General features: G+C 33.4%; 3 protein-coding genes across 4 annotated transcripts in view; all 3 read left to right on the top strand.

The window, feature by feature from the left end:
* LOC104734004 overlaps nucleotides 1-878 on the top strand; it is a 4,652-nt gene extending 3,774 nt beyond the window's left edge. Inside the window, exon 2 of the mRNA XM_019233701.1 lies at nucleotides 874-878. Within this exon, the coding sequence (XP_019089246.1) occupies nucleotides 874-878 (5 nt within the window). The remainder of the gene's footprint in view (nucleotides 1-873) is intronic.
* On the top strand, nucleotides 1,205-3,364 carry LOC104732903 (SNF1-related protein kinase catalytic subunit alpha KIN11-like). Its single transcript, XM_019233700.1, has 8 exons — nucleotides 1,205-1,407; nucleotides 1,850-2,034; nucleotides 2,149-2,331; nucleotides 2,440-2,571; nucleotides 2,678-2,863; nucleotides 2,949-3,038; nucleotides 3,127-3,219; nucleotides 3,329-3,364. Exons 1-8 carry the CDS (start codon nucleotides 1,218-1,220, stop codon nucleotides 3,362-3,364), a joined length of 1,095 nt encoding a protein of 364 aa, XP_019089245.1. The 5' UTR covers nucleotides 1,205-1,217.
* Nucleotides 6,201-8,495, top strand: LOC104732902 (F-box protein At5g39450-like). 2 transcript variants are annotated; one of them, XM_010452506.2, is made up of 3 exons: nucleotides 6,201-6,255; nucleotides 6,359-6,441; nucleotides 6,543-8,495. In XM_010452506.2, exons 2-3 carry the CDS (start codon nucleotides 6,433-6,435, stop codon nucleotides 8,256-8,258), a joined length of 1,725 nt encoding a protein of 574 aa, XP_010450808.1. In that variant the 5' UTR covers nucleotides 6,201-6,255; nucleotides 6,359-6,432; the 3' UTR covers nucleotides 8,259-8,495. The 2 variants fall into 2 exon arrangements, with proteins under 2 accessions (XP_010450808.1, XP_010450807.1); XM_010452505.2 differs by having other exon boundaries at nucleotides 6,204-6,441; nucleotides 6,543-8,494.

The following is a 12,645-nucleotide window of genomic DNA, read 5'->3' as shown; positions in this document are numbered from 1 at the left end:
AAAAAAAAAAAAAAAAAAAAAAAAGTTCTCTGAATATAAATCCATGATTGATACAGTTTCATTTAAATAAGTTGCAATGGTCATTTATTTTATGAGATAATGCATAAATTTGACGATAACTAAAGGTTATATTTTATTATTTCGATTTATTACTATATTTTGCTAAATTTTCTCATTTAATTTAATTGGGATTAGTAATTTGAGGGTTATAAAGAAGCTTATGTGTTTGCTATCTCCGTAATTGATTAAGGATTTTTTTTTCCAAGTTTTCTTAATGAGTTCATAAAAGAAAATATTTATCAATTTCTTTTTAAAATATTTATCAAATAAATTTATAAAATTTAAGATGTCTTTAAGGTAATGTACATTATTTTCTGTATAAAATAGGTTGTAATATTTTTCCTTCTTTTCTAAAAGTAAGAAAAGAAAAATTTCATTAAAAACTTAAAATCATAATAATTTAGCTAATGTGATTCAAAATAATTTTTTTTTAAAAAATAACTGAACAAACAATATAGATAAAATAAAATTTCTGATAAAGCTCTTCATTTTTTTATATCCAATATATAGACATATTAGTGTTGTTTATAGTCTGTCAACCGAAATACAAATTGTATAGGCAGTCAAACGAAACCCCCACAACATTAATTGCAATTTTGTTTTTATAGAAAAATATGTATGGTGTTGAATAAAAAAGATTCTATTAACCATATATTGTACTAATATAATTAATATATTATTATTATATATAGGCATTTTATACTTTTAAGGTGAAACAGAAATTAATATTTTTGGCGTGGAGTGTGGAAATTAATTTACTGGTTAATTGTGATTACATGAAAAAAGTGTGAATTTTTATTTTTCGGTCAACAGTGTGACTCAGCAAAGCAAGAAGAAAACAAAACAACCAAGTTAATATATATGCGTCCATGGGCAAAGCTATTCTTTGCTTATCTTATTTTCATCTTTTCTCTAGAGGCACAATTTTTTTCGTGTAAGTGTTCATATTTGCTTATCACTGATTTCAGTTTAATCAGTGAAACTGCTTATAGCACACACTAATTAATATGATTCTGATTTGGGAAATTCACGATTCTGTTAGTTTTTCTAGTTAGCTTCGCTATATTGGTTTACTCTAGATTGTTCATTATAACTGTGATATGTGACTTAACAAGTGTGACTTTTTTTTATATTGCAGATTTCCTAACTACAGTGAAATGGAGGGGTCATCCAAGAAATCTACCAGTAAGAAGGCAATGGTTTTACCAAATTATAGAGTTGGTAAAACTATCGGGCATGGGTCTTTTGCGAAAGTTAAATTAGCAGTGCATTTAGCTACTGGACACCGGGTTGCTATCAAAATCCTTAATCGTCTTAAGCTTAACGACAGTGAGGTAGACATGAAAGGTATATACAACTGTGACTATCCCTTATATATTCAATGATTTTATGCTCTTGATATATTTTTTTTTTAATGGATTGTTGCTAAATAATTTTCATGTTAAATCTTGAAAAGCTGACACAAAAGATTTATGTTGAATTTGTTATATATACTTCTTTTCTTTTAACACTCCTACTCGATATATAGATTCCAAAGCGGAAATGTTACTTAGTAATACCGATCATCGCCATGACTAAATTGTTTTTAGGACAACAAAAGGAAATGTTTCTTTGTCTGTTTGGGTTAAGTTAGGGAAAGGGATAATATATAGATATATATCACAAAGCGGATATATTATTTATTAATATCGATTATTCCCATGAATGATCATTATTAAAGGGTAAAATGTATTATTATCGTTGATGATATTTTTATTAATTATCTCTATTTTTTTTTTCTCTTTTGTAGTGCACAGGGAGACCAGAATACTCCGATTGTTGAAGCATCCGAACATCATCCGTCAGTATGAAGTGATAGAGACGCCGGATTACATATACGTTGTAATGGAATATGTGAAATCTGGCGAGCTGTTTGACTTTATTGCAGAGAACGGTAGATTACCAGAAGACCAAGCTCGACATCTCTTTCAACAGGTTTGATAATATTAACTCTCTCCTTTCAAATGAAACAGTTTGTAATTAAGACATCATATATATCTTTTATTTGATTGGTATCATAAAATTTCATATCATATATACTGTATTCAGATCATATCTGGTGTAGAGCATTGTCATCACAACGGAGTCGTCAACCGAGATCTAAAGCCAGAGAATGTGCTTATGGATACAGACTGCAACATTAAGATTGTGGATTTTGGACTGAGCAATGTTATGGAAGATGGTAACGTTTTAAAGACAAGCTGTGGGAGCCCTAACTATGCTGCTCCAGAGGTATATATATTATATTAAATTGGAAAAAAAAAAAGCAACATATTAATCATTCTTGTACTTCATTAATTTATAAGTTTCAGTGAATCATATCCCAAAATTGTTATGCAGGTTATTAAAGGAACACCATATTCTGGACCAGGAGTAGATGTATGGAGCTCTGGAGTGATACTGTATGCTCTCTTATGCGGTTCTCTTCCTTTCAACGACGTAAAGATTCAGGTTCTATTCGATAACATAAAGGTATTAATAGACAGTTAGCTTGTTCATAAATATAAAATCATCTGTTTATACATGCTTTGTATAGTCTAGATAATTATGTTTTTGTGTGTGTGTGTGTGTGTTTTAGAGAGGATCATATGATATCCCAGATCATTTATCACCTCTTGCTAGAGATTTGATAGCAAAAATACTTATGGTTGATCCGCTGATGAGAATCACCATTCCTGAGATTCGTCAGCATCCTTGGTTCAACAAGAATCTTCCTCCTTGTCTTGCTACTCCTCCATTAGCTACAACAGAACAAGCTAACAAGGTTAGAACTTTTAGCATGTAGTTAACATGATATAACATCATTTTATAAGCACTTGTAACATTTTCGTATTGATGATTATTTCTAGATTGAGGAGGAGATAGTCCAGAAAGTGGTCGACATAGGATTTGACAGAAACCAAGTTCTTGCGTCTCTTGTGGATAAAGTCCAAAATGAGGTATGAGTGTATCCATATGATGATAACATTTATACTCTAACAGTGTCAAAGAAATGATTACTAAAGTTTCATTTTGACATTGTTTTAGGCTACAGTTGCATACCATCTAATACTGGACAACCAAAACCAAAAGAGAGTGCCTAAAGACCAAAAGCCTAAATCCAAGTTTAAGGAGATATCGGTACTTACTCTCTTTCTCTACAAACATAAATTGATTCTATTACACAACACAGCTGCATATATAGCTAAATGCAAATCTAATGTATCATTTTATCCTTGTTTTGGTATAGCTATACGAAGAACTTGCTAGACAGCGCAAGAGGTGATGGACCTCAATTTATCTCCCTTGATCTATGGCGTCGCCGGCGTGCTCTAATTTAAGCTCAAATATCATCAATGCTTTGTAATTAGGTGATTCTTGCTTCGTATCTAAATGTATTTGCTATTTTGGGACTAAGTTTATCTATTTTTGTATATGAATCTTGCTTCAGTGTTTTTTTTTTATCATCAAAAGTAAAAAAAAAAAAAAGAAGAAGATAATTTGTATTGTCTATTTGGATCAATTTTGCAAAATGCAGTTACCGTCAAACAATACATTTCCCGATTTACAGCCCCAAATTCAAAACAAATTCCATGACGAGCAAGTAGTATGAAGTTTTTATATATAGAACTTTTTCAAGCTTAGAGATTAGTTTAAATTAAAATATGGTAGTGTATAAGAGAATTTGCTCCTATCACACACATCTTATTTCAAACTAGTCACTAATTTTTTTAAATGTTTAGTGAAAGAAGCACTAATAAGAAGACTTTAACAGATTGTCTCTAAGTCTCAAACTTCAAACCAAAAGACCAATATTTCTCGTTTTCTATTTTCTACTGATTCCGATTGAGGTCTGCTTTGTGAATTGTGATCTTGTTTTACCTGATATATAGAGTGTGTTGTTGTCAAAGAAAGAGAGGTTCGGTGTATGTGCCATCGATGTAGCCAGCAAGATCGTAGCCGTCAACTAGAGAATGAACCTAGAGACTCCATGTCATATGTGTAGTTTGTGGAGGTTAGTTTCGTGATGTTCATCATGTTGATGTTGAGAAGGGCTGGGTCGTCAGTGGTGTCTACGGTTTCAGCGTTTGCAGCCATGGTGAGAAGAGAAGATGAGATGAGAGTGAAGATATCTGAAGGACAGGATAGAGAAGAGAATAGATTTAAAGAAGAGAACAGAGGAGGCGAGGCTGCAGGGAAAAATAATTTTTTTGTAAGAGTATCGATTAAGCTTTGATACCATGTAACTATGTAAGCTATGTATTTCTTATATATTGCAGAGGCTGGTTATACATTCATATATATACATTCTAGAGAGGGAGACTCTAGGTTAAGCTACATATAGAATGAGATACAAACAAGGTAAGAAGATATTGAGGTAATGAAATCATGATACGATTGTATCCTTAACATTTGGCAATCTAAACGTTAGTGCTCGAAGGTTGACTTGATATATATATATAGTTGCAAGCCATGCAGGTCTTACGTTTACCATGTCTATCAATAGAAAGGTTATTTCCGAGGTCGGAAGATGATCGGTGTTGTTAGAACGCATAGCCAATGAGCCATATGCTCCTTACAATGCACAAGTTTTGTGACATTTGGAATCACAGGAACCTGGAGGATGATGAGTTGAGTAACATTAATTTAATTAAGTTAAATATATGGATGTTGCATGGACGAGAAGACGATCGGTTATATGGTTGCGATTTTCGCAACATGGACGTTGCGATAGGAATTAAGTACACAAAGGAAGAGCCTTAGCAGTAGGTACCTTAGAAGTGGCAATAAGCATATTCTAGGAAAAGGTCTAGCTCTTCAAAGAAACATGTGTCTTCTTTGAGCAGTGAGATTCGAACTTGCAATTTATTCTAGGAAAAAGCAAGTAGAGTTGTGTTGACATTGCAAAGACTTGATCTAGGAGAGCTCTTATAGAAATGAGTGTGTGTATCACCTCTGGCTCCATGTCTGGAAATTTGCTTATCTAACAAAATCTCCCACCAATGTGTTTATCTAGTGGTCGAAGATAAACAAATCTACAACAGATTTGAAGCTCACACACAACTAAGCAATTATGGCATTAAGGAACAAATTAGCAGTTAACAAGATCTTAATGTAGAAAAGCCACATATGTAATTTCAATATAGTATATGTTATAACATGATCTAATTCAAAATTTATTCGAATATATGCATTTCAATTTATAAATCCAACGTCTCTCTATTCCTTGTATAAATCTGATTTGAAATGTTTCCCCCAAAAGGAATGATGTGTTGCTTCTTTCACAAGTAACAGACGTACTCAAAACAACTTATAGGATTTGGCCCATCTATAGCAACCACCCGGTTGGTTAACCCCAACCCGACCAGAAACGACAATAGACCACACATTTAAGTTTGTTTTGAAATTGGCGTTTTGAGTCTTTGACACACGTTTTATTGTACGTTTTATTTGTATGACCGTTTTAAATGATTAAAAGTGTGAAAAACTACTAATTAATCCGTTACGTTAACTCTATCATTGGAAATGTTGATTAGAGCAAAACTCCATTGACTAAAAATATGATGACGTTTTCTTACATACTGTTTTGTCAGTATGTCATTTAGTTGGTGTTTTGACTCAAAAACACATGAGTAACGTCAACATAATAAAAATCCCAAAAGTAGAACAAATGGTAACGTACGTTTTTTAGATCTTTGTGAATTGTGAATGGAACGTTGATTCTTCTTTTTTTTTTTCTCACAACTACATATAAACTGTAACAGCATATTTTGTTTTTTTTTTTGTTTTTTTTATATACTTAAAAGAAAAAAAAAACTAGCATGCATTTTGTGATATGGTAACGTTCGTTTATCTTTTTTTGTTTTTTTTGTTTTTTTTAGTTACAACTAAATTTAAACTTTGGTGTAAACGAAAAAAATGATTCTTTGACAAAAATATAAAAAAATATATCCATGGGGTTAAAGGCCCAATGCTATTTCTGAGCCGGTCACGTTGTGGTGTGTTTTGGAGAAAAGTAGCTTTTGCAAATTATTGTATTCTTTCGAACTAGTCCCTGGAGTTTTGAATATTTAGCGGAAAGGAACACCAAGAAGACTTGAACAGTGTAGTCAACTTAAAACTTGAACAGTGTAGACACGGAAAGAGGCCAATGTCACTCGTATCATCTTCTTTTAGGTAGCGATTTCTTCTTTTTTCTTCTACAATTTGATTCCCATTAAGCTCTGCTTTTATGGGTAATTAAAAAGTTTGATTCTTTTTTTCTGTTTTTACGAAAAAGCGATCTGATTCAAACCCAAGACTCTGTGATACTTGTTGGGCTAATCCCAAAGCTGCGTTTTTTATCTTCAAAGTATGAATCAGGTAAGACCTTTTACAGCCAATTTGGGTTTTTGAGTGTCATACATATATTTTGGGTTTAGCTTTATAGTGATTTTGTTGCCAACTTGATTTGTGATCCATAGATGAGGAACGGCGATTTAGGGTCAGAATCATTTGGTGCTTGCTTGCTTCTGTCTGTTCCAGAAGATGTAATTGCTATTATCGCACGTTTTGTTTCTCCAAGAGACATTTGCAATCTAAGCTTATGCTGCAAAAGTCTTTGTGAGGTTGTGGATTCAGAGAATATCTGGCTTGTGCAATGTGAGGTAGCAAAGGTTCTTCCTTTATCCGAAATAGTCCAGTGGCGAGTTGAGGTCTCTTGTTACAAGGCGCTTTGTAGGTTTCTTGTTAATGTGGTGAAGCCTCTTGTTGGTATTTGGGTTCACCAAAACCCTGAACTTGGGAATGTTGTTTATGTGATGCCTGGTTACTTATCTGTTGTTGGGTGCCGGATTATTCCACAACAGGTTGGTCCTTTAGGGATTGAGGAGGCTTGTGTTATGTGGTCACCCGTGTTTGAGGTTATCTGTGGTTTTGATGGCTCTGCCAAGTTTTTCCTCCATGGAAGAGACGGAAAACTCAACTGCTGCGTGCACCCTGGTTTCGTTTTGGGTATTGAGAAGAGTTGTAATGTGCTTTTACTTGAGGTTGAGCCTAGGCGAGAGGAGACTGTGTTGTTGGGAGAGACAGAGGTTCGGTTTCCATTTCGTAATCTAACTTTTAGTTATAGAAGGAATTTGCTTCACATAGTGACAAGCACTGTTGGTATACCTCTACCTGATCTATCAAGTGAGAGGTTATTTCCAACGTCGAAAGATGATGAAGTGGTGTTGTTGGAACGTAGAACCATGCTCCTTAAAATGCACAAGTTTGGTGGAGACTGGAATCACATGAACCTGGAGGATGAGTGTACACGTATTCCAAATCAGGTAGACATAAACAAATCGTGGAAGGAACTTGGTTTTGATGTTGATATTGGCAACATGGACGCTGGGAATCAGATACAGGGTACACAAAAGAAGAGCTTAAGTAGGTATTTTAGAAGTGGGATAAAGCAAATTCTCGGGAGGTCTAGTTCTTCGAAGAACACGTCTTCTTCAAGAAGAGAGACTAAACCTTGGAATCTCCAAAGATTTCTTAGCTTTGGTGATTCCCTAGGTCTTAGTGTCAAAGCTTCCAAAATTAAGCTGTCTTCTTACCAAGGTTGGCCAAACATGGACGAAACATGTTTTGCACTTTATAAGCTACCAGTTAAGAATCCCATCGCTAGTGAAGAGTATGCAGGCTTGTGGGGAGGAACTTTTGGTTGGCCACCGGGAACATGTACCGAAGATAAACCCGGAAAGGCTCTTTTTTTACTGATGCTCTCTTATGAACAGTCTCAAGATGGTACTGATAGGCTTCTTATAGGGACGAAAATACTAGAAGGGACTCACTACGGGATGCATCCTAATGGATCTGCAATGTTTGTTATAAAGATTGATTCGCCTTCCTTTGAGCTTTTTCCTTTCGAAACAAATGGAGAAGAATTTGAGAATTCTTACGAAGGAGAAGGCACTGCGAAGGGTTATGGTTTCAGGTATCCTGGTTACAAACCTGGTACCCTTTTTGTGACATCTAATGGTCTTCTCATGTTTGTTTGGAAAGCAACTAAAGTTGTGATGACATTGCAAAGACTTGACCTTGGAGATCTCTTAAGGAAAGGCATGTGTGTACCGCCTTTACCACCATGTCTGAATTTTGCTTATTTGACAAAATGTCATGCCAATGTGTTTGCCCCGGAGCGAAGAACATCGTAGGAGAGTCCTGCAACAGATTTGAAGCTCATATATATGTCTTCCCTGTTTCCAATATATTCTCATTATCGAAGATCATTGATAATTACACTCAATATGCTTGTAACGTGTGTCTAGTCACTATAGTACAAGAAACAACGCCAAGTCCCCTCAAACTAAAAAACGTTTTATATTCATTTTCAAACTATTAAGAGTTTCTAATGTAAAACATAGAGTCCTGAAAAAAAAAAAAAAATACAGCAAATAGTGATGTTAAAACAGGTCCATCTTGCCCATTAATACCCTCATGTTTAGTGAGAAAATCGTTGGTCCATTTTATAATGACCTTTTTTTAGTAAAGAAAGTTTTTTTTTCATTTTTCTTTTTTAGAAAAGGTTCAAAAGATACTTCAGAGGTTCACTGGCTAATCACTGGGGATCGGCAAGTGCTCTTTGAACACAGGGAAGAGTTAGGTCCGCTGCTCAGTGGATACGTCATCCAACCAAGGACAGAAGGTCTGTTTCGGATTGATGCAACGAACTACAAAGACCGCAAAATTTTCTTTGAAAATATAGGTCGTAAAAGAATCATTATAAAAAAGTCATTTATATTAGTTTATAATGACTACCTATATTCTTAAAGAAAATTTTGAAAATTGTTGATAAGTTGTTAATTGATAAAAATCAAACCAATTTTTTTGACATACTTTGTTTGTGTTAACTATCTAAGCGAAGGAAATTGGTATCAGTTAGTGTTAATCAAATCAAACTATTCAAATGGTAATAATATAGACAAAGTTAATTACAAAAGAAAAAGAAATAAACAGTATAAACATGAAATGATTGAAGATGAAAAATATGATGAAAGTATCGAAATAAAAGAATTTTTGGCACATCACCAAGCACAATAGGACTGATTATTAATGATACTGAATATTATTAATATATATATATATATATACATTTATTTAAGAGTTTTTTTCCAGGAAGAGTCTTTAATTTTCTCATGAAATTAAGTAAAATTTAGAATCAAATAATTTTTTTAAAAATTGTGTATAAGATTTAATTTCAATTTATTACTCTATACATATATTTACTTTAGTGTGAAATGTATTTATACTATGTAAGAACTTGTACCATACATGAATAAATTTTATGTTATTTAATATAATAAATAATAGCAATAATTTTTCATTCCATCCTCAATTTACCAATGAAATTTGAAAATGGTATCAACGAGTTAGTGACGGCTTGCAAAGCGTATTATGATGTATCGAACAATTATCAGAACAGAATCCACTAAATAGTTTAGAAAAAATGCATGAAAATATTGTCTTTTTTTTTTTCACAACTGTGTTTTTGTTTTTATTATTCAGCCAAAGAGTCTAGCCAATATTTTACATGCAGAGAGATATATAAACCCACTAAAACAAAAAGTCAAAGCCCAAAGAAAACCTAAACAGAAGGAAAGCTTAATACAGCACAAAGGGCATGTGGCTATTGTAAAACTGGTTGGAAGACACGTGGGAAGTGGAAGAGGTCGGAAATCTCCGATCACCGGAAGTTGTTGTGTCGCCGGAAAGCTTCAAGTCGATCGATCTCAATCCTTGCCCAAAGAGTTATAGCAAAATTCCAATTTTAGCTTGATCAGATTAAGATTCCACTAAATGCAATTCTGAAAATCTTCTTCAACTTCATCTTCAAATATCAGCTTTTCAACCGTCAAGTAAGTTCTGAATTCACCAAAGAGATGCATGAGTGTGACGTTAAGAGCAAAAAGATCTCGTCGTTGAGTGACCATACATCGGAGAATTCCAAATTGGACCCAAAGCTTCTGCCATTAAACCTAAAATTAAAAAAGCCCAGTCGATCCATATAGCTCCGGAAGATGAAACTGATCAATAATCAGCTCCAACAAACATCAGCTCCAATTACTTTCTAAGGGCACCAAACAAAACTTCAATCCACCACCAAACACGATCTTTAGAAATTAGAAACCAGTAGTAAGCATGAAGACCGGATTTAGCCCCTTAATAAAGAGAGGACTGAGAATTACATGTTCGGATCTATGGAAAGCAATCAAGCAAGAAAGCCAATGAAACCGAAACAAAAGGAATCAAAGGAGATAAAAGAAAGAAAAAACCCCGATCCGGAAACAACAGAAGCCAGCCACCGTTGCAGAAGGAGCCAACAAGTGCTGGAAGCAAGCCGACCAACGGTGTAAACGATACCACCGATGTCGGAAAGATAGCCAGCCACACGCCACCGTAAAGATGAAAACGGTGCTGGACGATAAGCCGGACATCTTCTCTATAGAAGCAGGAGATGCCAGAAACCAAGCCCGACTCACGGGAAGCATACTCACTGGATACGATCCAGCAAAATAAGAACGATTGAACTTTCTCTCTCTAAATGATACGAGAGAGAGAAGAGAGAGAAAGTTTTTGCATGAAAATATTGTCAAATTCAATCTTTTTTTTATATGAGTCGGCAGTTTCTATGATATCACAATTCTCATGATAGCACTGACGAAGTTCAGTTGATTGCTGACTCATTTGATTAATGTTGTTTAAGTTAAATCCAACATGATTTCATGCATATAATTATGTTTAAAAACAAAATATGCATCCAGATTTAAAAAAAATCTAAAGTCGTATAGGTTTAGAAGATTTAAAAACATTCTAATTTTTTCCCCCAAATTTGCTCCCACCCAAATACATTATGAGTTTATGACAAAGCAAGTATAACTTACTCAAATCAATAATTTTTCTCGAAATCTTTTTGACATGTAACCTTAAACTTCTTTTGAAGTTAGAAATCTTTTCGACATTATTTTTCTGTTGGAAAACCATTAGTTATGATTGAAAATTATTTTTTACAATGGAACATTATGATATTTTCTACTAAATAATGTTCAACTGAGAAAGACTATATTTTGCCAGAAATCTCACACATATGTAACTTCTTAATTATACTTATCTTACAATACCAAATAGAGGACCTTCAATAAATCGGGGAAAAGGTAAAAGGTATTTTTGCATATATATATATATATATATAACTACAAAAAAGTGGAATCATTGTGACATTGGTTTCAGACGAAAAAAAGTTGTTACAAACTTGTGACCTTTTGGATACTATATTATGACGTATTTTTTTTGACATAAATTCATAATTATTTTATCACAATATTATTATGAACTAAGTCGTCATTGAAAATTGTATCTATTAACGACAAAATGATGTCAATATTATTAATTGCAACAATTGTGACGGTTTTATTATCATCTATACTATTAAAAGGAAAGCATTTTTTAATAAAAAGACATAAGATTAGACATTATTACAATGAAATGCCATTGAAAACAGAATAAGGATAACTTTAAAAAAGGAACCAAACAGATTTATATTCATAGGATCCAAACAGATTAAAATCGGATGCAATTAAATTCTAAACATATACAGTATCACATCAAAATCGGCTACTATTAATACCTACCATAACCATAACCTTTCTAAAGAAATCAACTCACCAAAATTAGCTTCGATTATTTAAGAGAAAATCTTCACAATATCAAACAGTAAACATAATCTTACCATATCAGCTTCTTTTTGATTCTTCCTAATAAATAATAACAAATCGAAATCACCTAAACAATATTTTGTTTACTAAATTTTAGCTACTTACCAAATCTTCATAGATAATACAATCAAATCTTCAATACCATGGTATATTCTCTAGAACATCCCACACCTTCTATAAAAGCAGCGTGAATAATGAACGACTTACACATATCCAATACTTCAAGCAAGAAACCTATCATTCCAAAAAAAAACAAAATGGTTGCTCACAATGATTTCACAAGCCTTTCAAGACGACTTGGAAGATACAAGTCAAGATTGTCCACAGTTGGAGGCAGTACACGAGTTTATCAGGAGAAACATTGGAGATGATACTCGCAGATGTTGATGTAAGTGTATTTTACTGATAGTTTTAAAATTATTTTTCATAACTCTACTATAATATTTATATATTGATACTTCCTGTGTTTTACGTGTTGTTCATATAGGAGACTCTGATTCATGCAACAATCAAAAATAATTTGGTTAACAAGTTTTACAGATTCATTGCGGCGGGAGAGGGAGAATAATCGAGAATTTCCAGCTCACAAAATCTTTGGGAAAGAACAGGGCAGCGAACCATGCATTCAAGATGTACATACCAGACCATGTTTCTTTCATAGGCAGATGTATGTTGCTATCTCTAGAGTGACTTCTAAGAAAGGATTAAAGATCCTTATTCTTGACAAAGATGGGAAACCGCAGAAGAGGACAATGAATGTAGTATTCAAAGAGGTTTTAAAAAACCTGTAGGTTATATCTTAGAAAGCATACTGGATTATGCCTATTAG

This window comes from Camelina sativa, chromosome 12 (genome assembly GCF_000633955.1).
Source record: "Camelina sativa cultivar DH55 chromosome 12, Cs, whole genome shotgun sequence".
Classification (NCBI taxonomy): domain Eukaryota; kingdom Viridiplantae; phylum Streptophyta; class Magnoliopsida; order Brassicales; family Brassicaceae; genus Camelina; species Camelina sativa.
The sequence above is the reverse complement of the archived record's forward strand: the minus strand, read 5'-3'. Positions and strand labels throughout refer to the sequence as shown.

Coding starts and splice junctions, on each gene's coding strand:
- LOC104732903 (XM_019233700.1), top strand. CDS start 1,218: ATGGAGGGGTCATCCAAGAAATCTACCAGTAAGAAGGCAATGGTTTTA. Junction 2,572..2,677: donor TTCTATTCGATAACATAAAG/GTATTAATAGAC, acceptor TGTGTGTTTTAG/AGAGGATCATATGATATCCC. Junction 2,864..2,948: donor CAACAGAACAAGCTAACAAG/GTTAGAACTTTT, acceptor GATTATTTCTAG/ATTGAGGAGGAGATAGTCCA.